At 37.2% G+C, this 25306-nt stretch overlaps 1 protein-coding gene across 1 annotated transcript in view; it reads left to right on the top strand.

The window, feature by feature from the left end:
- The first annotated feature begins 275 nt into the window (after positions 1–275).
- LOC311297023 (uncharacterized protein) overlaps positions 276–25306 on the top strand; it is a 31729-nt gene continuing 6698 nt past the window's right edge. Inside the window, exons 1-3 of the mRNA XM_084419087.1 lie at positions 276–742; positions 822–913; positions 994–1051. Coding sequence (XP_084275213.1) covers positions 376–742; positions 822–913; positions 994–1051 — 517 coding nt within the window. The 5' untranslated portion in view covers positions 276–375. The remainder of the gene's footprint in view (positions 743–821; positions 914–993; positions 1052–25306) is intronic.

Raw genomic sequence — 25306 nt, 5'->3', positions numbered from 1 at the left:
ACGTCCTAATAAGCTGTCTGCAGCCACGCAAGACTGCGAAACAGTTGGACCCTGCCCCAGCTAGCCCTTTATTAAACTAATAACTTTAATTGAATTAGCCTAAATCAGCCCTTCTCTGTCCACAATCAGTTGAATGTTTATTTTAATCAGAGCAATGCTCTACAAGAAAGCTTTTTCCACTGTTTTAAGCATTATTGTGTTCAGGCATTATGATTTTCTCAATGCTCATTCTGAAGGTGCATGTGCTTGAATTCAGCAGGTCAAAGTTCAGACGCAAGGATCAGGGAGAGAGTTTCAGTGAAGTGGCAAGCTCGAAATCCACACAAAACTAGTTCAAGGCCTCCAACCTCACTCCAACCAGAGCTAATCCAGAAAATGAGAGGCCATATCCTGAATAGAAAGGAGACAAAGCACACACATACAGGTAGCCAGCAGATATTAAGAGAAGCTGAGGGTTTTGGACAAGAAAATGGTAGCGGTGTACAAAGTGTAGTCCTCCACAACCAATTGACCCATGCCAGAACAAATGCCATTGCAGTGCCACTACACGGAGCCAAACAAAGAGATTCAGTCAGACACCCAACCCAGAGACCCTTGGGGCATCATGGGGCATCAGAGGTCTCATCTGCAGAGAGGTTAGAGAGGGAGAGAAGAACTAGTAAAGCTGGCACTTGTATAACAGTCAAACCTTTGCCGCCTACATCTGTAGAGGTGCAGAATGACAACTTCGAGACCCAAACAGGTAGGAAAATCTGCCTATATGTCTTTAAATTCTATGTACTAATTAATTTCTTAATATTTAGCATTGTTTCTATGAACAGGCATCAAAGTTCAGAGATCATATTTAAGGAAGAACAGACAGCCAAAGAAGCCAAACATGGCACATGAGAACAGACATTCTCAAACACAAGAGGTTAGCCAAATATTGGAATTGTGCAGTGGATGCTCAGTGGTTGAATTTTCCTTCTGTGACATGGAGCCTTTCTCTTCCAGTGGTTATCCAGTACATCTGTCTTTGTGAATGATCTTGAACTGGAGTCCTTTGACCAAGGTACGGGAAATTATGGTATGATGACTATTGCCAAAACATAACACTCCAGTGGTGGCAAAGCTGATTTCAGCATCATTACTGCAGTCTTCAGTGTCACATGATTCTTTGGGAATTTGGTACTCAAGAAACATTTTGTATTATCATCAATGTTGAAAACAATTGTGCTGCTTAATATTTTTGTTGAAATAGTGATGCATTTTAAAAAAAAAAATTGTCAAGAAAAGTTCCAAAGTACAGCTTTTATTTGAAATTGATATTTTTTTTGTAGCAATGTAAAAATCGTTCTCGTCACAATGCATTCTTGCTGAATAAAATGTTCATTTCTTTCAAAAGCAAAAGAAAGAAGTCTTACTGGCTTCAAACCAGTAAAAAAAAAAATATTCTGAGATAACCACATCCAAGTGTGACACACCTTTAGTGTCCCATTGGGGTGTGGTCTTTGCTGCTACTTGTGTAAAGAACTACTATCCTTTTTGTCTTGAGTAGATCAGTGCAGTCCTATTTACCTGACAAATTGTCAAATAATTTTCTCTTACTTTTCTGGCAAAAATACCGAATTATTTAATATTTCCATGCCTCTCGTAATTAAGTTTTGTACAATAGAATAATAGATCATTTTGGTTTTCCTTTTATGATCTATTTATATTCTTAGTGATAAGATCCTCAGTGTCACTAAGAAAAGAAATCTGACCAAACATGCTCTCTGAAAGATTAACTTGTAACTGATTTGCTGACACACAGTCAATATAGAACAACAGGCTAGCACTTATTTGTGTGGTTATTTCAGGTGAAAGCTCAAAGACGAATGCACAGTCCTTTTCTCTGTTTTTCATGTTTTTGTGAACCCTGTACATGCATAAATGTCCACCGTGCTCTTGTATGACGCCATATGGATGGAATTCTTCAAACTGGGAAAAAATCCTTATTGATTGGAAGTCCTTGAGCCTTAATTAAACCAGAACCAGACAGGTACTTAGACACAAAAAGGAAGCCATGGAAAGGAACTTAAAATTTCATTATAACTTCACTGGGTTTTTCTATTAGAGATCTTGTCCAATAATTGAGTAAATCAATTAATAATCTGTGAAATATTGATCAAAACCATACAAGAAGGGCTTATTGGTGTTGTTGTTAATAGGCTATTATAGGCTGCACCCGTACACATGAACATAAGTTTATTGATCCACAAAGTCTGCAGTTAGTAGTCATTCATTTTTAATGTGTATGGTGTGTCTGGACTCGGATCACCCATTAACTCAGGACAATATTTAAGTGTCAAAACACCTTTATTTTTAATTTTTCAATAATTCAGATGTTTGTGGAATATTAAGCAGCACAACCTTTTTCAGCATTGATGATAAAACAAATTTTTTTGCACCAAATCAGTTTATTAGAATGATTTTTGAAGGAAAGACTGGAGTAATGATGCTGAAAATTCAGCTTTGCCATCACAGAAATAAATTACATTGTAAAATATATTAAACAGTTTTATTAAATTCTATACTAATTCTATTCTATTTATAAAAGTATATACATACACACACACACACACACACACACATATATATATATATATAATATTTAAATAAAAATTTAAACATCCACACACAGTTTTTTTTATTATTAATTGAAGATGTATATATATAAAATATGTGTATGTATGTGTATATATATATACGTGTGTGTGTGTGTGTGTGTGTATGTATATGTATACATATAATATATCATTATTATTAGTATTATTTTATTTATTTTTTAATGTGTTTTGGGGAAAAATGCAGCCTTGATAAGCATAAGAGGCAAAAAAATATTTTTGTTTATAGACAATTACGTATAAATTGTATACTATTTTGTCTACAATTAGAAATTAAACAATAAAAACAAGCACTTTAAATGCTAACTTTAATGTACAGTATAAAAATGAATATTCACCTTGAGATTTGCTTAAAATTAACATTTAACAGTGTTATTCAATTATTTGTGTTTTTAAGTGAGCATTAGGTGAAAGCAAAGGAAATCTAAATGTAAAAATAGCTGATAATGATGAAGATAATTTAAAAAAAAAAAAAATCTAATTTCAGACAATATCCATTATGGCACAATATACTGTATAAGCCCTATTTTAAGTATATTTTAGGTAAGTATATTTTAACTTGAAATAAATTTAAGTGTCACCTTGTGCTGTTGATGCAACTTCCATTACACTTTAAAAACACAGTTGAGACAGCTAGTTTTGATTGTTTAATGTAAGTAAAAGTTGCTGCACGTGTAGAATATGTCCTTGAGCCATTTTCATCACAGCCCACCACCTGCTTTAAACTTATGCTGCAGTCGGCTCTCGTCACCCTCCTGTCCCCTGCTCAACTTCACAAATCTTCCACCCTTCTGGCCTGACCTCCATCTGGGCCATATACACTGTAGCATGGGGCCGACACACTCCCCAGAGGTGACATCCCATAATTCTCACAGCCACCATTCCACCATGTAAATCACATCTCGCGATGGTGTATAATGGAGGTTTCATCTGCTGCTGGCAATGTAATCACTGCTGTTCTGATACCGCTGGCCCATATTTTTTTCTTCTTCTTGGCCTTTTGTCTTTGCCTTAGAGCAGAGCTTGACAGTTCCCAAAGGTGTTAGCCTCAGCCATTACCTCTCAACGCCGTTCAAACTTTAGTTCATAATGGCCGAGGACGTTGAGGGCACATTAAATAATTGGCCATTATTCACAGCCTTGGCGCACATGGCGTAGTTTGGTGTTTTTTAATGTGGAGGAGGAAGGTTGACAGACCTTGACCCCATTACGGAGGTTAATGTTATATTTGTAATTAAACTGGATCATTTTGTCTCATGAGAGGAAATGATCACGCTTCACAGAGTATAAAATGTGATCATTCAGAGCAGAGCTTTTCACTTCACTGCTTTTTGGATGAAACAAAAGAAAACATTGCTTCGTTTATTTGCAAAATGACTAAGCTTTTGTAATGTTGTATATTTAAAAAATCTGTTTTTAATATTTTGGTGTGGCTTTAGGATTTTGTTTTAAACTTTAACTTAATATATTTTAATTTATGCGGATGTTTTTGTATGTCACAGTGCCTCCGTGAATTACAGAATTCACACTGACAAAGATTATCTGTACAAGATTTGTTTTTTCCCCCACGATCATCCATCTATGACTCTCACCTTGTTTTGTTCTTTAATATGAGCAGTACTCTTGGATATATAAAGGTAAACACAATGAACTGGACATGAATTCAAAGGTTTTGTGCTGTATTTGAGGCAGCGTGTACCCAAGGCATCGCATTGCACAGCAAAGGAAGCTGTGATAGCATTGTTAGGGACGGAGGGTGGGGTGATGTTATAACTGCTTGTGTTTTGGGTTTGGGTGCTTTAACTAGCAGTGGCTTGTGGACAGGCGGTTGCCTAGTCACTGAATGTTTGTTGCTGCGGCAACAGTCTGCACCAGTCTTGATTAATCCGTTTTGGGGTTTTTTGGCGATGCGACTAGGTAGGTGAGGAGCAATCTATAATGTAATGGATAGCTAATCCTCATTTTGGTTAATCTGTCTGTCATGTTACCATCTTGTGCTGGCTTGGATGCCAGTTTTTACAGCCCAGATTCAGAATAAAAACCCTTATGGGCTGTAGAGGCTCTGTTAGAGGTTTAGACCTATAATCTCTGACAATAATTGGCTCATGAGCAGACAAAGGAATTAAGGAACACATGAACAACAAGTCTAACACGCCTCACATCTTTGGTCTTTAAAACTATAACAGTTAAAATTACTATAAATGTTTGTTTTAAGAATGGGCGCAAGTTATAAAATCGTTTCATTCAGATTTTTCATTACATGTGTTGTTTCCAACCTTTAATCTTCAAGTCTGAAGCTCTGAAGGCACTGTTGGCCGGTTCTGATCATCTTAGATCCTAAACATCTCCCCCTCAATCTGTCTGCAGACACAGCTGTCAAATCTTGGCTTGGGTTATAGTTTTGGAGCCCATTGAACAATAAACCCGGATTTCTTTCAGAGGTTTATTCAGAATTAAACGCTTAATCTGAATTAACAGTTTGATAAGTAGACTGATCTGAGTATAGACATTCTTTGTTATGGTTCATCCTCTGTTGTTTACTTAAAGCCTTTTAAAAGGTTTTTTTTTTTTTTTTTTGTAATCTGTTAAATCATAGAGGCCACTTGTCAGTTAGGTGACTCAGTTTAACCTGATGTGTTATAGTCTAAATATCAAAAGTATTAGTTTCTATTCTTTTGTTGCCAACTTGACAGATACATTTTGCACTGTTGTGTATAATATTATTATTATTATTATTATTTTATTTTATTTTTTTATTATTATTTCTTTTTTGTGGCAAATCATATTTCCAGTGCATATTTCTAAGGCTTATTATTTCCTAGTGTATCTGAAGGTTTGTCGACTAATGAATGGCTCTTTCATGTCGTTTTTTTTTAGTGCTGGAGTGGCCATTAGTTTAATCATTCAAAGACTTGGGACTAATTTGGTAACTCCCTATTGTCATTTCCATTTGGTAGGAAATTGATTTCTTAATTATGAGAGAGCAATCATGAGTTGTTTAATTAATACAGTTAAACATTGCTGTTGAAACACATCAGTGAATCAATAAAATTGACTTTTTTAATAGAAATGGACCTTATATTGAACCAGGCAGCCTTCTTCTGGGGGTGGGGGAGAGGGTGTATCTGGACTCCAGTGTGTCAGTAATGCCCTGTTTACAACTGGTATTAAGATGCATTTTGGTCGATCGGATCACAAGTGGACGATGCTAAATACAGGTGTAAATTTTAGGATCTAAAATGTTTTGAGCTTGTCCACTTTCGACCACTTCCAGAGGTAGTCGAAAACGCATTCAAAAGGATTGCTTTCGTAGTGCAAATGCTCATCTGGTCAAAGGCATTCAAACAGCCACAATTGACCGCCTACTCTTCGTCTACTGACTTCTTGTGTAAACATTATGGGAAGCGCACTAGCCAGGCGGAATTTAAACTTTGTCGGTTGAAGACCCTGAGTCACGCACTCACCATGTTCGAGTTCTTGTGGCTATCAAACAGAAACGAAAGCTGCTGCTCTCATATGTTTTCCGTCATCTCCGGGCACGTTCATATGTAAAATGCGCAAGTTATTTTGTCTATTAGATCGAAATATCTGAAAAAACCCATACATAGACCCTCCCCTCAAAGAAATCAGGACAGAAGTTGTTGAAAGTGGACAAAAGAGACAGATTAAAAGATCAGGTGTAAACGGGTATGTGTCTCCCTCGTCTCCTGATCCAATCGACCAAAACGCATCTTAATGCCAGGTGTAAACGGGGCCTAAGAGAGTTCTGTAAATCAGCTCTACAAATGTAGCATGTTTCTAGACTTTATATGTACTTTTCCTTCTCTAGTCACTGTGTTTTAAACCCTTTTGGAACTAACTGATTCCCAATAGCCGTTGCTTAGATTTAACAGAGACTTATTTTAATTCTTTCTGCATGATTCAGGTAAAAGCACTGTCTGGTAAAGAGCCACATACAACAGCAAATCAGCCAGACAATGGATAACAGCCTCTCATTGTCCTGTTCTGCTGTGGTATTGCTAGACTGCTCATATATTACCTCACATTCCCCTTGATTTGTGATGTAGGTGCCTATAAAGTTGTCTGATTCCACCATGTGTTTTTGATTTCGCTGTAGGCTAGGTGGAAAGCTTGTGAAGTTCACTACTCTGGGAGAACTGTCTCCTCGGTTCTGATCATAGCGGGGATTACCTGAGCTATGAGCCTTGGCGTTCTTCATGCCATGCTGACCCAGCATTGGCTCCTATTGGAGGAGAGAGCACTCCTTCCTGCCCAGGGTGCTAAATAACCATGCTCTTGAAGGTCTGTCTCCTACCTCACCAAAGAATGTTAAGGGGCAATATGTGATTTCCTTGCTGAGTTTAAAGGTAAATCAGTGACTCACTGCCTTGTTGGTAGATGTTCCATGCTGTTAGTGATTTGCTGTCGTCTAAATGCTGCAGACAAGCTTTTTTGTGTGATATCGATGCAGGTCATAAATTGAATTGAATTTAGGCCCTTGTTCTTTCCCTCATACTCCACTGTGTGTGTACATGTTTATTTTTGTTTGGACTTTTTTTTTAAAATACCGGTCCTTTATTATTTGTCTTGTTTGTAGGGCAATGCTGGCTTTTTTCAGTGTACTGTTCTGTATGATTCTGGAGTACAGTAAGACAAACACACAACAAAACACGACCTTTCAGAGAATTTCTAGTTTAACTGCCAAATAGCTTTACGCGTATGTGACTTTCACAGGCTTCTACCTTATTTGAACACCCATATCTACATATTGCCCCTATCTTTTTTGTTAAATATTTTGACTAATCTGATACAGACTTACCAATACATTTGGATGCCAGTGGAATCTTTAATACATTTCAGTCTTAAGTTAGGAAACTATGAGGCATAAGTAAGTTTAATAAATTTACATTACTTTTCCACATCTAGAAATCGTACTTTTAAAATAAGGTTACCTCATTTATTCAGGTTTTTCCAAGTCAAGGCTTTTTCTTTCTGTCTTTAGAGACAAAAAAACAGTTGTTGGAGGGGCGATTTACAAATATCTATAAGAAATATCTTGATTGTTATACTACTATATTCATTATTATTGCATTATTTATTTTTATTTTATTTTATGTGGGGTTGGATGGAATGCAGGTCATTTTCAGTACTAATAATTACTACTTTATAATAATGTTAGCACTGTACAAATAGGTTATATGCGTCAGCATTAGTTAATGCAATAATTAATGTGATATAACAATGAACAGTATTTTTTACATCATAATGTTCATTTGAATACATGAATATATTTTTAACATTTCAAGGGGTTTATTAACAATGTATTATTAACAAAGAACACTAATTCATTTATAAATTAACCTTAAACTAGACTAATAAATGCTTTAAAAAATGTTAGGTCATCATACCTAACATTTGCATTAAGTAATGTAAAGTGTTATGTAAAAATATTAATTGAATTGCCAGAGTCACAAGACATGGACTCCCTATGTTGTCCGCATATAAGGCATAAGTAATAGGTTTAATTAATTTACATGACTTTTCCACAGGGTTTTTATTTTGACATATGCAGTGTGCCAGAGCACCATAACTAAGTAAACAGTAAGCATGTTCTTAACAAGTCGATAGTGATTTCATCAGAGAAACCAATCAATCGTCTGTTAAATCCAGCTGCCAGACCCCAGAATGATGGATGCTACATCTGTTTGTAAAGGTTTGTGTGAAAAAAAAAAATTAAAAAAAAAAGAATCTCCTGGCTGTGAGAGAATGCCCGGCTCCTCCCCTCTCAGAGCTTGCAAATGAGTGAAGGAAACCGAAGTGAAAATTGAATGCTTTAGAAGTGCGTATGCGCGCCTGTTAGCGCATTTGTGTGCCTCGCTAGAATGTAGGTGGTCTGTGGTTGTGTAAATATTGGAAGCTCTGAGACACAGTGTGTCAAAACACGCAGGGTTTCAAGTGCCACGCTAATGAATGGGGGCCACATGTGGAGTGCCACGGCGGTTTGTTTAAGCAAATGAACTCTGCTGACAGACATCTGCCCTAATGTGCAGGCAGAGACAGCTCCGATGCAGGATTTATACACAGACACACATACTAAGGCGCACCCTTCCCCTTCGTGCCTCTGTCTAGAGGCGACTTCAGAGGCCTTTAAAAGTGGCAGCCGAACAGCAGAGGCACTCCGTGTGTTGACAGACAGACTGTGTAAGAGACAGGGGTGGGTGAATTATGCATGCACACTTTCACAACACTCAACACTTGCCCTGACTCATCATTACATGGTGCATAAGCATCATGAGAAAGGCAACTGTTTATTTAGCCTCTTTTGAGCACTTTTATTCCTGTTGCCTTTAATCCAGCTCGGCACGACCCAAGATCGGTAGTGTTCATTTTCAAATAATGAAACTGGTTTAAGGCCTTTCAGAGATGGGAGTTTAGCATGTGGACACAAGCCAACAGTGCTAAATGTCTTAAGGTTTTCAAAGGATTCAGTACAACAAAGATAGAATGAGTTGTGAAGAACTAATGAATTGTCATCGGAAGCGCGGCTGTGTAAAGAATGGCTTTCAGCAAGAATTCGAAGTGCTTTTTTGCTGAGTAGTTAGTTGACTTTTATCTGTACAACTTCATTGAGCCATGTCTTGTGACTTATTTAGTCTTTCTGCTGCAATTAATTTTCCCATTATCTTTGCCTGAATAGCTGGTAACATTTTACAGTAAGTTCAATTTGTTAGCATTGGTTAATTCATTAGATAACGTGCAGGTAACAATCCTTTTAAAGCATTTATTAATCTAGCTAATACTAAATGAATAAGTGTTTTGTTTTAAATGATCAATACCGCATGCTTTGGTTCAGTTAATAATTCAAAAGTTCAATTTGTTAACTTTAGTATAACAAACTATTTTTTAAGCATTTATTGGCATATAAGCCATTGCTTGTTTTCCACTGTAATAATTATTAGTTTAATGTTAATTTATACAAAATTAAATATTAAAAATGTATTGTGTACAGTGTTTCCCCTAGGTTTACAGGTTTGGGGGGGGGGGGGGGGGGGGACACAGACGCTATCTATCTATCTCTATCTATCTATCTATCTATCTATCTATCTATCTATCTATCTATCTATCTGTCACATAAATTGGTTGTCTGGGAGGGTAATGGTTTGTAAAAGTTAAAAAATGTTAACATAAGATATCTCTTTAAAAAAATAAATAAACGTATTTAAATCTTTTTAAAATTGACTTTTGCAAATAACCTTTGTTAAATTTATAGAAGTATTTGTTAATATTAATGGACCAGAGCTTAACTAGTTTTATTTTTTAACTAACAACTAAAAAAAGATTTATAAATACTAACCAATATATATATAAATTTTAAATGGGCTTTTTTTATGAGAAGTTTTTATTTCTATGATGCATTTATTGGAGAGAATAATCCTGTCAGACGCACCACTGCTGTGAACGCGCGTTCACGTAAACACAATTTAAACAATGTATTATTCAATACATTACTTCTATATAATTATATATTAAGTTGCTCAAGCAAGTGGTAAAATATTTAACCATGTACTTATATTAAAATCTTTTGTATTTAAATTTTAATACAATAAATCTTGCATGTCACAAAGAACTTGTTTTTCCACCTCCACGAATAAGACGAGTGTTGTTCATTATGTCGCCTTGTTGAGGTAAATTGTAGTTTTCCTTGCTTTAACTCAGTCTTAAAGTGAAAAAAGTAGTAATTAATTAAATAAATTTATGGTGAGATTACTACATTTTATTTAATTAATCGCACTTATGGTGAAATTACTACATTTTCAGGTCAATCGGTGTTCATTTTGACCACGAAACATTCGCTGTCACTTTAATTCAGCGTTTGCAGCACAGCAGAAATAGACTCGGTGCAGAAACGATCTCTGCACTGCTGTATACGCACCGCAACTGGAACAGATCGATCATCGACGGACTGCATCCTCGTGCAGTGTGAAAGCTCTGTTAACATGGGTACGGAAAAAAAATACTCACCGCAAACGAAATATATGTGAAACGGGCGTTAGACTTGGAGCAGGAGAGCTACTCCGGCTGCTACTCGCAGCAGAGCGAGTGTTGCCATCTTCAGTTCAGCGACACATTTCCAGCCGCGCGCTCTCTGTCCGCTAGTGCTCAACTGTATGTGACGCAAGTGTTTGTTTGTGTGTGAGTGTGCGCACTCATTGGGATAATTGTAAACACAGACAGAAAAGACATGCCATCGTGGAAATAAGATAAATAACATATTACTTAAGGGCCATTTAGGTTTTTTTTTTTTTATAAAATAACAAATTGTAATCTGTCGCTATAAAGAAAATCAAATCAAATTTACTTGACCTCCAAGGGGGGCGGGGGGAGCCGTTAGGAGGGCGGGGCGCCCCCCTTATATAATGGTAGGGGAAACACTGGTGTAGATTAAAATTCACAAAATGAATCAAAGCTTTATAAGTAGTGTTTATCGTTAGTTCATGATGCTTAATGCATTAACTAATGTCACCTGTAATGTAACTAATGTAACCTTATTACGAAGTGTTATAGAAGTTGATAGCAAGTTATAATTCCTCTCAGTAAAATCGAAGTTGACCAGAAACAGGTGTGACCTCCAAAGTCAAAAAGATAAAATACCATCACTTTTAATTCAATATCTTCCGGCTTATACCAGGAATCACACCCAAAAAAACAAGATGGTGTCAGAACAGCCCCAAGCTAGAATCTTTGCAACAACAAAAGAGGTGATACCTTAGAAACTGAAAACAAGTCAATGTTGTCATTTTCCAAAAGGATGAAAGACACTAATGCGGTGAAAGGATCCGTGCTCAGAAGTTTGTGTGCTTTAGCAAGCGAGGGATTACTTATGTAAAATAACAAGGGGAGGTGTCGGCACAGGTGCCTCTCGCTGTTGAGAAGCTCCACTGGCCGAGGTCCAGACACACTCACGCATCTGCAGCTCCCCTCCCTTCCTCTGCGTGTCAGCGCACAAAGCCCATGGGCTTTCTGACAATGAGAGCATCGCTGTCGCACCAGGAGAACACCTCGAAAGCAAACACAGTCATAGCTGGCCACAAAAGCGACCAGGGAGCACTGTACTTTTATGCCCCTGAGTGCCTTGTTAGGGGCACAATGACTTGCAGACCTGGACAGCAGGTGTTACATTAAAGAGCTGCTCTGATGTATTGTGGCCGCCTATTCTCACCAGAACCTGTGTTTGCTTTCTCTTTGACTTTGCAATCACACCCAACAAAGCATTGTTTTTGAGAGCACAGGAAAGTGCAGTGATAAGCTTTATCAATTATGTTTATAGAGATTGAGGTGCTCTCATGCTCGGCATCTCCCTCTTCTTTTTTGTTTGCTGAAAACCAAACCACTCAGTGTCTGTTTGTCAATTTTTAATAAGCGTGTTTAAAAGACTTTTCAACTATAGTCAGATTTTCACCTACAATTTGCATAAATGTATATACTAGTGCTGTCAATCGATTAAAAACTTTAACTAGATTAATCACACATTTTTTCTGTGATTAATCGCAATTAATCGCAATAAAAAAAGAAATGTTTTTGTACGGTTTTAATGTATTTTATAATGTAATAATTTCACAGTTAATCAAATTAATGTAGAAACAACATAAAGACAGTATATTTTAAATAATTTTTTAATGGCATCTTTTTATGAATGAAGGCCAGTATTACTGATATTAATACAGCTACTGATTTTTTTTTCTTTTTCACATTTATTAGGCTTCAAAAATATAACACTTTTTAATTTAAGTGAACTTAAAACAATGCTAACATAAACCCATAATAAATGTCATATTTATTCGTGCCCTTCCTGTCTTAACAGTTAGGAAATATACTGTAATAAAGTTATCAAAGTTATATGCAGTCTGCACTGCATAAACTATAAATTAAATAGTTAATCCTTATTAAAGCTACAAAAGTTATTTAGTCAACAGCAGTGAGTCATTTTCTCTGTTCCCTTTGTTCTTTAACTTTACTGACAGGAAGCTTTATTGGCTGCTGTCCCTTTAAGAGCAGACAGACACGCGGATCTCACCGTTTATATACCGTACTGTCTATGGATCTCACACGCGCGCCTCCTTCTCTCGCAACTCTTCGTTCATTTTAGACTTTATATAAATCATTTAAGACTGCTCTTATGAGGATAATCGACAAAACTGACATTTTGGGATTGTTATTGTTAGTTCAAGCGCGCAAGAGAACTGGATTCTGGTGCCCTGTCTATGCATTGTGTGTGTGTGTGTGTCACATAAAGACATTCACAGACAGCGCTTTCTCTTTTGTCTTGCCGCGCTTTAAATGTTTAAAAGCATTTAAATGAATAAGAGCGTGATCATATAATGTAAAGCTAGCCAACGGATGGCAGAAAAGACGGATGCTGCGTTAATTGCGTTAAATATTTTAACACGTTAAACCAGACAAAAATTAATCGCATGCGTTAACGCGTTAACGTTGACAGCACTAGTATATACATTTATTCTATAAATCACTTATAATACATCACTTATTTTATGATAACCACGGCTGAATCTATTTACAATAATCAAGAATATAGTAAAAACAGAACAATTGTTAAATATTAATGCAATTCATAATAACCGTTTTATATTTTAATATCTTTTTCAAATGTAATTTACTCCAGTGATGGCAAAGCTAAATTCAGCATCATTCTAATATTCTGATTTGTTGCTCAAGAAGCATTTCTTGTTATTAGCAATGTTGGAAACCGTTTTTTTTTTTAATGAATAGAAAGTCCAAAAGAACTAAATTTGAAATAGAAATCTTTTGTAAAACTAGAAATGTATTTACTGTGACTTTTGATCAACTTAATGCATCCTTGCTGAATAAAAATGTAAATTTATTTGTAAAAAAAAATCTTACCGTCACATTTGACGTGTGTGTGTGTGTGTGTGTGTGTGTGTGTGTGTGTGTGTGTGTGTGTGAATGTATATATTTTTGAAAGTCTTTTCTGCTCACCAAGGCTGCATTTATAATACTTTTATAACATTTTATATATATACATATATAATTTTTCCATTAATAATAAAAAAAGCAACTTTATGTGTGTGTGGATATGTTTACACATTTTTTTATATATATATTTACTTTTAAAACTGTACTTTTTAAATATTTTAAATCTATATTTATATGTATTATGTAGATTTCATATGGAGAGGTTTTTTTTAATTACCTGTTTATCTATTAGGACATTCAATCATTAATTCACTGAAGGCCAGTAGATGGCAGTATGCTCCACAGCATTGCTGTTTTGCCAGCATAGTCTGGCTAATGTGAACAGATTTACAATATCCTTACCCTTCCTTTCATAGTCACTTAGACAGTTGAAGACATCTTTAACTGAAGCAGGGTTTTAACCATGTCACAACAAAGATGCACAACTGTCTCTGTTTGACACAAATATGTGCAAATAAGGTTCTGCACAACTGCCATTGTCTCCTTTTCTGCTCAATCATCTCAAACATGGTCATCAATTTAAGATGTGATGTCAACCATATACCCCTGAACCTTTGAACTCCTCATAGCAGCTCACTGGCTCTGTGCTGCTGGTATGTTATGACCAGCAGGACATCTTTGCTGTGTAGGCCTACAGCCTCAGAGGCTTGGACTGGCACATGCTTGGGCTGGCTGAAGAACTTGGCTCTCCTAAAGCCCAGAGAAGGGTTGTGCGACAACAATTCTGTCATCATGTGATGAAGACCTCGCAATCCTCTCCTGCTATGTGTTTATGCTATTAGCTCAGGCCAGGAGAGACAAGGGACTGCTATTAGAAAAGAGAACATGTTGATAATTGCCATGTCCTGCAGCACTGCTGAGCTGTATGTATTTGTGAAAGCCGTTTGCAGAATCAGGAATGAGTCGGAGGCGTTAAAGCTTGGGATAATGAGAAGGCAAACAGGATTATTGACAGAGACAAAGGGAGCTTTAGAGGTGTCTCCACTAGCTGTGTGAATGTAGTACACACTCCCAGTGCACTGGGAGGTACGTAAGGTTAACACAGATATGGTTGAAGCTGTTAACCCTGTCGTGTTTGGACGGATGCTTATAGAGCTACATCACTATCTTCGTCCAGTCATATGACCCAGATATAACCATTCCCCATTTTTAGGGTGCTTTATTTGAATGTGCCATCATTGTCTGTTAATTGGCTTTCATTCGTGACCCACTTTTTGCCCGTGAGGCCTCAGCTCCCCCGTTGTGCATCTCCAGTCATGTGTCCAATTGTGCAGTGGAGGAGGGAGTAGGGCCGGTGCATCCCTGAGTTTGCCGATTGGATCGTTGCACCATCTCTAATTACCCTCCTCTTTGGGCACGCCAAGGTGTCACCGACGTGCTCACTTCAACCCGTCATTCTTTTCCCCATCAGTAAATGTCTTCCCACCCCATTATTTTACATCTCATTTGATTGCAGACAGGGGGTGCTGTTCACTAACACTTCTGCACACCTCTTTATATTTATTCAAATAGATGAACTTTCCTCTTTACAATTTGGGAGAGCCGTGCGAAGATTTACTTATCTCTAAGTGGATGATATTTAAGCTTGCCTGTTTTCTTCACAAATGGTGCAAGGACATCTGCTTGTGAGTCTCATCTGATAGAGTACCGGCTGTTCAAACTTCTGGAAGCCTCCACCAATCAGCAATGCAAACACAAGCAAATATCTCTCTTTTGTACCAGGCAAATCATTTGTCTGTCCTAGCAGTTTTCACCAAAAATGTTTTGTGTACCAAAGCAAGCTATTGTGGCCTGGCGTACTTGGGAGGATTTTGGAGTTTTAAAGTGTGTAAAGGAAGATTATGAGCACACATTGCTGACCCCCCAAAGCTAATTGAGTGTCTAAAGCAACATGGTTTCCCAGGGGGGCTTGACTTTTTGTTTTATAAGTGTTAGCTAACATCATCTTGACAGCACAAAGAGATCCTTCAGTGCCCATGTCTAGACCAGCACAACTTCTTAGGCCCAAATTCATCTCCTGGTATTTTAATCCTGATTACTATTGCAGAAAATACAAGTTTAAATACAAACACACACAAAAATATATGATATTAAAACTAATAATTTTCTTAGTTTTCTTAAATCATTAACAATATACTATAATATATATTAAAAATATATGATTTTGTATGTTAATTGTCTTTTTTCCTTTTTAAATGTAACTACTTTTTTACAGTGTATTAAACTTATATTTTAATTTATGTACAAGTATACATAATTGATTTAAGACATTATGATTAGGGTGATTAGGGAATGTCCTTTTTTCACCATAAATGTTAAGGTGACTTGCAATTAAAAACAATTATTTTACTTTTACAGAAAAACATACATTTAACAGTTACTATCTGTAAAGTATTAAATATTATATTGTAATTACATTAAAATTACATACAATGTTAAAACACTGACAATAACATTTTTCACTGTATGGTAAAGGTTTAGCTTTATTTAGTAAATCAGTTATTAGCTTTTTACTGTAACACTTTTGCTATCTTTTTTCTTTGAAAATTACAATCATTTTTACATTGTTTTGGAGGAATAAAATCGAACCTCAACATCCCAGTATGTTTATTAGTGACAGTAGAGGTGAGATCAGGAGCAGTGTTCACACGGTAAGGCATGTTTGCTCGTCTTTGATTTTCAACAGCAAACAGTTATTGTTTTTCTGATGACAAAGGAATAAAAAAGTTTTTGAGTCACGCAACTCCATGTCATGGATGTCTCCTCCTCTGCTATGCCTGTAGCTTCATAGCTCCACTTAATCTTGCTCATGAGCAAAAATTTTATTGCTGGCAGTCAATATTTACCTGACTAACTGTTGAGCCACTTTAAAACGCAAAGTTTAGAGTGATGTTTTATATTAGCAATCATATTGCTAATGGCAGTGAGGGTGTTACTGCTAAAGAACAGAGAAAGCCCAAGGATTCTCCTTCTCACACATGCTGTCACTTGAACAAAAGAGTTGTGTGCTCTCTCACTCTTGTGCTCACAGCGCATAAACAAACACACAGCACAAAGACCAATAGGGGCAGAAGCTATGAGAGTAATCCAAAGAGCAAACAAGGGTGGGGAGCAGGGAGACATGAGCGTAGCTGTGAGTTTTGGGAGAGGCTAGAAGTGTATGTTCCTACAGGCTTCACCAAGCCTATCTAGTCAGATTCTTTTTAGGCTTCACCAAAAGAGTGTTTTACAGGTCAACATTTGATTGATTGATTTAGAATAACACCATTAATAAACAGTTAATTTTGTGTCAATATTTCCTTCTTGATATTAAGCACAAGATAAATATGAATAAGTGATTAATCGCAGAGACTGCCGCCTGTCACTAACAATACTATTAATACTTTTTTCTCACGAAGAGGGACTATGAGTGTTTATATCATCTTAGTGTCATTCATCCATTTTCAGCAGCTTACATGATGCTTTCATTTATAAATGATTGTTTTTACAGGAATATTTCTGGTTCATATCCCTGTCCTCGTATTTTGGTAATAACTGTCCTCCATGCATTTGTTCTCAAGGTAAAAGCTTCAACAAGCTGAAACTGACCACTGATGGATTTATTATTTATAGATTTGTGTGTGCTTTGAGTTCACAACATGCTTTTTCAATCATCTTTGTGCACGAACAGATTGTTTGTCATGCATGTTTAGGACACTGACAGGATGTCAACTAAGCCTGCACTTTGTGCTAGTTCACTCTTGTGACACAAGGATGTTTGCTGGTTCAATCCGGATGAGAATGAAGAATTGAAAGAGACAAGCTGTTGCGTCAGTTGGGGGATAGATCAACTTACCCGATTCGTTCATGCCCTTTAGATAATTTATAAACGAATCTGACCTAGAGAACATGACCTAAAAGAACAATGAAGCGTTTTTGTTGTTGTTTTCACACCTTTGCACTGCAGCTTTAAATATAAGAATGACGCCGGTTTCACACTGCACGCGTTAGCAGAGCGGAGGCAGCACAGAAGCCGTGTGTATGGTCAGCGGGAGGCTGACGTCACACTGGCAGCGTTTGTCACGCGCAGCTGAACCGCGGTTTGTGTACAGGTTTTTGAGGTTGTGGTCAACTAAGTAGGCTACTTTGACTGATTTTGTATATATATATTTTTAATAAATAAATATTGATAGGTAATTGATACCTGAATTATATTTATTATTATATTTTATTTTCATTTTTATTACATATTAGCACTCATCTCCATGAAAAGCGTTCTGCAAAAGAGAAACTTTACGAAATAATTTAGATTGTTGAAATATCTGATACACATCTAATTTACAAACATTACCCATCATAAACATTGTTAATAGAGACGTATTGTAAATGAGCAAATTCTCAAGAAAAAAAAGTTACAAATTCAACAAAATCATGCACATCATAGATGTATATGCTCTATGTGTGCTATATTAATCTGTTTATTCTATTTACCTTTCTATGTTGAGTTGAGTTGTTCGCTTGTGGGCCAGGGAAAGGTTGTCAAAAACACTTTTAAATGACTTGCCATCGGCACCAAGAGCCACTGCAACTTCATCCCATGCTTTTTCCTTTGCCTGCAAGTCTTTATAAAGCACATTATGTGGATAAATAACTTTATGCTTTATGCTGTTGGAGTGTCGTCCATTGTTGTTGTCTTTTCAGGTGCACTCTGGGACACCGTGCTTTTGTTTATAACTGTCAGCATGATGTCAGCATGACATCTGTTCTTATGCCTATATATATATATATATATATATATATAGTGAGGAAAATAAGTATTTGAACACCCTGCTATTTTGCAAGTTCTCCCACTTAGAAATCATGGAGGGGTCTGAAATTGTCATCGTAGGTGCATGTCCACTGTGAGAGACATAATCTAAAAAATAAAATCCAGAAATCACAATGTATGATTTATTAACTATTTATTTGTATGATACAGCTGCAAATAAGTATTTGAACACCTGAGAAAATCAATGTTAATATTTGGTACAGTAGCCTTTGTTTGCCATTACAGAGGTCAAACGTTTCCTGTAGGTTTTCACCAGGTTTGCACACACCGCAGGAGGGATTTTGGCCCACTCCTCCACACAGATCTTCTCTAGATCAGTCAGGTTTCTGGGCTGTCGCTGGTTTCTGGGCTGTCGCTGAGAAACACAGAGTTTGAGCTCCCTCCAAAGATTCTCTATTGGGTTTAGGTCTGGAGACTGGCTAGGCCACGCCAGAACCTTGATATGCTTCTTACAGAGCCACTCCTTGGTTATCCTGGCTGTGTGCTTCGGGTCATTGTCATGTTGGAAGACCCAGCCTCGACCCATCTTCAATGCTCTAACTGAGGGAAGGAGGTTGTTCCCCAAAATCTCGCAATACATGGCCCCGGTCATCCTCTCCTTAATACAGTGCAGTCACCCTGTCCCATGTGCAGAAAAACACCCCCAAAGCATGATGCTACCACCCCCATGCTTCACAGTAGGGATGGTGTTCTTGGGATGGTACTCATCATTCTTCTTCCTCCAAACACATTTAGTGGAATTATGACCAAAAAGTTCTATTTTGGTCTCATCTGACCACATGACTTTCTCCCATGACTCCTCTGGATCATCCAAATGGTCATTGGCAAACTTAAGACGGGCCTTGACATGTGCTGGTTTAAGCAGGGGAACCTTCCGTGCCATGCATGATTTCAAACCATGACGTCTTAGTGTATTACCAACAGTAACCTTGGAAACGGTGGTCCCAGCTCTTTTCAGGTCATTGACCAGCTCCTCCCATGTAGTTCTGGGCTGATTTCTCACATTTCTTAGGATCATTGAGAGATCTTGCATGGAGCCCCAGTCCGAGGGAGATTGACCAGTCATGTTTAGCTTCTTCCATTTTCTAATGATTGCTCCAACAGTGGACCTTTTTTCACCAAGCTGCTTGGCAATTTCCCCGTAGCCCTTTCCAGCCTTGTGGAAGTGTACAATTTTGTCTCTAGTGTCTTTGGACAGCTCTTTGGTCTTGGCCATGTTAGTAGTTGGATTCTTACTGATTGTATGGGGTGGACAGGTGTCTTTATGCAGCTAACGACCTCAAACAGGTGCATCTAATTTAGGATAATAAATGGAGTGGAGGTGGACATTTTAAAGGCAGACTAACAGGTCTTTGAGGGTCAGAATTCTAGCTGATAGACAGGTGTTCAAATACTTATTTGCAGCTGTATCATACAAATAAATAGTTTAAAAATCATATATTGTGATTTCTGGATTTTTTTTTTTTGATTATGTCTCTCACAGTGGACATGCACCTACGATGACAATTTCAGACCCCTCCATGATTTCCAAGTGGGAGAACTTGCAAAATAGCAGGGTGTTCAAATATTTATTTTCCTCATATTTATTTATTTATTTATTTATTGTTTGTTTGTTTGTTTGTTTGTTTGTTTGTTTGTTTGTTTGTTTGTTTTTGTAGTTCGGGCAAAAAGTTTGTTTTTGGACATTTGTTTTCTTTTTAAATTGCCTAAGGTCATTTGATTGACTGTTTAAAAACCAATAGATATCATCAATGCGCTTTTTGGGTAAAACTGCTGTGTATTTTGGCCATGATCAATGCATTGTCCCTTTAATTCAGCTTGAGCAGCGCAGCGAAAATAGACTCGGCTAACAGACTCGGCTAACGCGTGCAGTGTGAAACCGGCGTGAGTGTTTAGTGTTTCGAGCTATTATGTTTTACTTGATAATTAAGCTCAGATGTCCTTTCGTAGCAGCAATGTTCATTTGTCTGTCATGGGGATGTTGTTCATGGTGGTTTGATGATTATTAAACTGCTGTATACGACTTTCCTTCAATGACCTCTACTTTTTAGTGAGCCTACCTTGATTCTTGTTTTGGAACCCAGCAATGTTAACTGGTTAATTCACCTGATGGTTTATGGATGCCAATTTCTCCTTTTTTTAGACGGCACAGCCGTGCCCATGCAAATAAGCAAAATGTGTCAACCACCCACTGTGCATTCATAATGCTGTTTAAAGAGATAAGGAATAAACTAACTAAGCAATATATGGACTGTAGTGTGGGCCATTGTGCCATGCTTTGAAATTTTGTAACCAGTGATTGTGAATTGATTATGTTGTAATGCACTAAAGATAATTTGTTTAAATATATTTGACACCCGACTGCACCCCCATTCCGGTCTAATATCAAGTTTTGATATTTTAAGGGTAACATTCTCAGTCGTTCTCGATATCCATCTTTGTCAGATTCCAAACCACGCTGTACCTGACCAGACATGCCTTGCATTGTTGAAATTTGTCTGGAAAATAAGATAGACATGAACCATAAACAAAGGTCAATATGAATATGACCTCTTTGACAATCGACTGTATATGACCTTGATGAGGACACAGCATGTAACAATATTTTCCATGTTAGTTGAGTTAGTAAAATGGAAACAGTGTCTAATTCAAGAGGAAAAACTTAGTCAGCATGTCTGCAAGAAGTTAAGACATATCAAACTGCTGTGTTCAAACCAGCAGGAATTTACAAGAAAAGTTGAATACAAAAGACCATGTGGAAAAAAAACTAAAACAAGGAGAGTCATTATGCTTTATGCATTCCTTTTTACTTGCTGTCACTCTCACTCTGTAGTGTTTTTTGCTTGACCTGAGTGGGTCTCATTTCCTTTGTCCTAAGATTCTTTGTTAATTAATGGTGACGAGGTTGTGTAATTGGATTTCTTTGTCATTAGTTTATGCAAGGGAATGACATAATGCCGTTTATTTAGCTTGATGATGTGTCTAATGCATTGACACATTGAAGTTCAGTTTCACTTTCAGCAGTAAGTGTCATGGTTGATTTCGCTACTAAAGTAACATTCTATAGGGAGGAATGTGTTTTCATGCTTTGTACAGCCTGTCAAAAGGTCAGATTTCTATGAGATATGGAAGCATGTTGGTACAACACGTCAAATTTGATGACACATCAACCATCTATGAAGAGCTTATTGTTTTATCACTCTTAGTTGAGTTGAGGTGGTACCATACCTTACCATATGTGCATATTTATATATAATATTTATTTGAGTTTTATTTCAAATACTTTATTTAAATATATAATTTGTTTTATTTTTATATTTTATAATCTTTTTTTATATTTTTTATTCATGTTTTAAATATTTTAATTTTAAATATAGAACAGCTTGATTTTTAAATAAACTGAATAATTTATACATAACTTGTATATCAGTCCAACATTCCCTCCACATTTTAATTTAGAATGACGTGCTGACTTAGAAATCGAATTATTGATTAGCCAAAATATGATTGTTTTTGTTGTTTTAGCTAGTTACCTGATCCTACTGCCCCAGTACAAATATCTTTTTGATTTTTGTCTTTTAAAAAAATAAAAGATTTTTGTTTTTAACATGGCTTTGAACATCCAGAACATCTAAGAGAAGCTACCAGCTGCAGAAACAGAATCCAGACGGTCTTTTTGTGTTTGTTACAAAGTAATCAGCTTTGCTGTCTTGGGTGGCAGACAGTTATCTGTGCCATCAGAGAACAGTCTGTAAACTGGCATCTCATTCTCAGTTAGGGTTGCCAACTTTCTGAAATGGAAATAAGGAACGGGAGGGGGGTTGTCCGGTAACATACCGCCACGGAAGAAAATTTTGAAAAATAACCCCTGAAATGATGACTTCTGGTGAATATTGTGGAAACTAATTGATACATTTACAGTGAGGAAAATAAGTATTTGAACTCCCTGCTATTTTGCAAGTTCTCCCACTTGGAAATCATGGAGGGGTCTGAAATTGTCATCGTAGGTGCATGTCCACTGTGAGAGACATAATCTAAAAAAAAAAATCCAGAAATCACAATATATGATTTTTTTAACTATTTATTTGTATGATATAGCTGCAAATAAGTATTTGAACACCTGTCTATCAGCTAGAATTCTGACCCTCAAAGACCTGTTAGTCTGCCTTTAAAATGTCCACCTCCACTCCATTTATTATCCTAAATTAGATGCACCTGTTTGAGGTCGTTAGCTGCATAAAGACACCTGTCCACCCCATACAATCAGTAAGAATCCAACTACTAACATGGCCAAAACCAAAGAGCTGTCCAAAGACACTAGAGACAAAATTGTACACCTCCACAAGGCTGGAAAGGGCTACGGGGAAATTGCCAAGCAGCTTGGTGAAAAAAGGTCCACTGTTGGAGCAATCATTAGAAAATTGAAGAAGCTAAACATGACTGTCAATCTCCCTCGGACTGGGGCTCCATGCAAGATCTCACCTCGTGGGGTCTCAATGATCCTAAGAAAGGTGAGAAATCAGCCCAGAACTACACGGGAGGAGCTGGTCAATGACCTGAAAAGAGCTGGGACCACCGTTTCCAAGGTTACTGTTGGTAATACACTAAGACGTCATGGTTTGAAATCATGCATGGCACGGAAGGTTCCCCTGCTTAAACCAGCACATGTCAAGGCCCGTCTTAAGTTTGCCAATGACCATTTGGATGATCCAGAGGAGTCATGGGAGAAAGTCATGTGGTCAGATGAGACCAAAATAGAACTTTTTGATCATAATTCCACTAAACGTGTTTGGAGGAAGAAGAATGATGAGTACCATCCCAAGAACACCATCCCTACTGTGAAGCATGGGGGTGGTAGCATCATGCTTTGGGGGTGTTTTTCTGCACATGGGACAGGGCGACTGCACTGTATTAAGGAGAGGATGACCGGGGCCATGTATTGCGAGATTTTGGGGAACAACCTCCTTCCCTCAGTTAGAGCATTGAAGATGGGTCGAGGCTGGGTCTTCCAACATGACAATGACCCGAAGCACACAGCCAGGATAACCAAGGAGTGGCTCTGTAAGAAGCATATCAAGGTTCTGGCGTGGCCTAGCCAGTCTCCAGACCTAAACCCAATAGAGAATCTTTGGAGGGAGCTCAAACTCCGTGTTTCTCAGCGACAGCCCAGAAACCTGACTGATCTAGAGAAGATCTGTGTGGAGGAGTGGGCCAAAATCCCTCCTGCAGTGTGTGCAAACCTGGTGAAAAACTACAGGAAATGTTTGACCTCTGTAATTGCAAACAAAGGCTACTGTACCAAATATTAACATTGATTTTCTCAGGTGTTCAAATACTTATTTGCAGCTGTATCATACAAATAAATAGTTAAAAAAAATCATACATTGTGATTTCTGGATTTTTTTTTTTTTTTTGATTGTCTCTCACAGTGGACATGCACCTACGATGACAATTTCAGACCCCTCCATGATTTCTAAGTGGGAGAACTTGCAAAATAGCAGGGTGTTCAAATACTTATTTTCCTCACTGTAGATACATATATTTCATACATTATAGCATATTATAATACAACTTATTAGGCCTATATATTTATAGAATAGCAAAGTAGGCCTAATCAATATACAAGACTGAACCACATAGATGTGAAATATAAAGGCTATCATGATCATTTTGCCAACAATGAACCATGGATTTGTTTAGTTTATAATACGTTTTATTTTTAACTTAAACAAATACAACATATAACATTCAAAACTCATCGGCTTAGACTGCATTTGAAGAAAAATAAACACAACAGTTTTCTGTAGCCTTGTGCGAACTTATTCAATAGAATTAGACTTCTAGAATGTTCTTTCCAGTGCAAAAAATAATATTTTTAATTTAATTAGACAACATTTTAAGGAAGTGTAGTGCAAATATCTTTATATAATTATACTTCCATTATAGTTAACTTTCTTTCCAGTGCAAAACAATAATACATAAAAAAACAGCTAATAAAGAAAATATAAAATATTGCACTCAGATACTGCATTCAAGCAATACAACACCCGTATAAGTATATTTTTGTGCTCTTTTCTTTTTCGCCGGCTGCTCGGAGGTAGGCATTTTTACATTTCCCGCTGTTGTCACTTGTCGTCATCGTTGCTACGATACGTGACTCACAATGACTGAAACGACCAATTAAAAGGGCATTCTCTGATGATGTTCCAAGATGTTAAAAACGATACGCTGATCATAGACAAACGGAGAGAAATTTGTATCTACCGCACCGTCGTTTTTTTTCTTATAGCCTATAGCCTTCGTCCATAGTCTGACATACACTCACCTAAAGGATTATTAGGAACACCATACTAATACTGTGTTTGACCCCCTTTCGCCTTCAGAACTGCCTTAATTCTACATGGCATTGATTCAACTAGGTGCTGAAAGCATTCTTTAGAAATGTTGGCCCATGTTGATAGGATAGCATCTTGCAGTTGATGGAGATTTGTGGGATGCACATCCAGGGCACGAAGCTCCCGTTCCACCACATCCCAAAGATGCTCTATTGGGTTGAGATCTGGTGACTGTGGGGGCCATTTTAGTACAGTGAACTCATTGTCATGTTCAAGAAACCAATTTGAAATGATTCGAGCTTTGTGACATGGTGCATTATCCTGCTGGAAGTAGCCATCAGAGGATGGGTACATGGTGGTCATAAAGGGATGGACATGGTCAGAAACAATGCTCAGGTAGGCCGTGGCATTTAAACGATGCCCAATTGGCACTAAGGGGCCTAAAGTGTGCCAAGAAAACATCCCCCACACCATTACACCACCACCACCAGCCTGCACAGTGGTAA

Source organism: Rutilus rutilus, assembly GCF_951802725.1.
Source record: "Rutilus rutilus genome assembly, chromosome: 9".
In the NCBI taxonomy this organism is placed as follows: Eukaryota; Metazoa; Chordata; class Actinopteri; order Cypriniformes; family Leuciscidae; genus Rutilus; species Rutilus rutilus.
The sequence above is the reverse complement of the archived record's forward strand: the minus strand, read 5'-3'. Positions and strand labels throughout refer to the sequence as shown.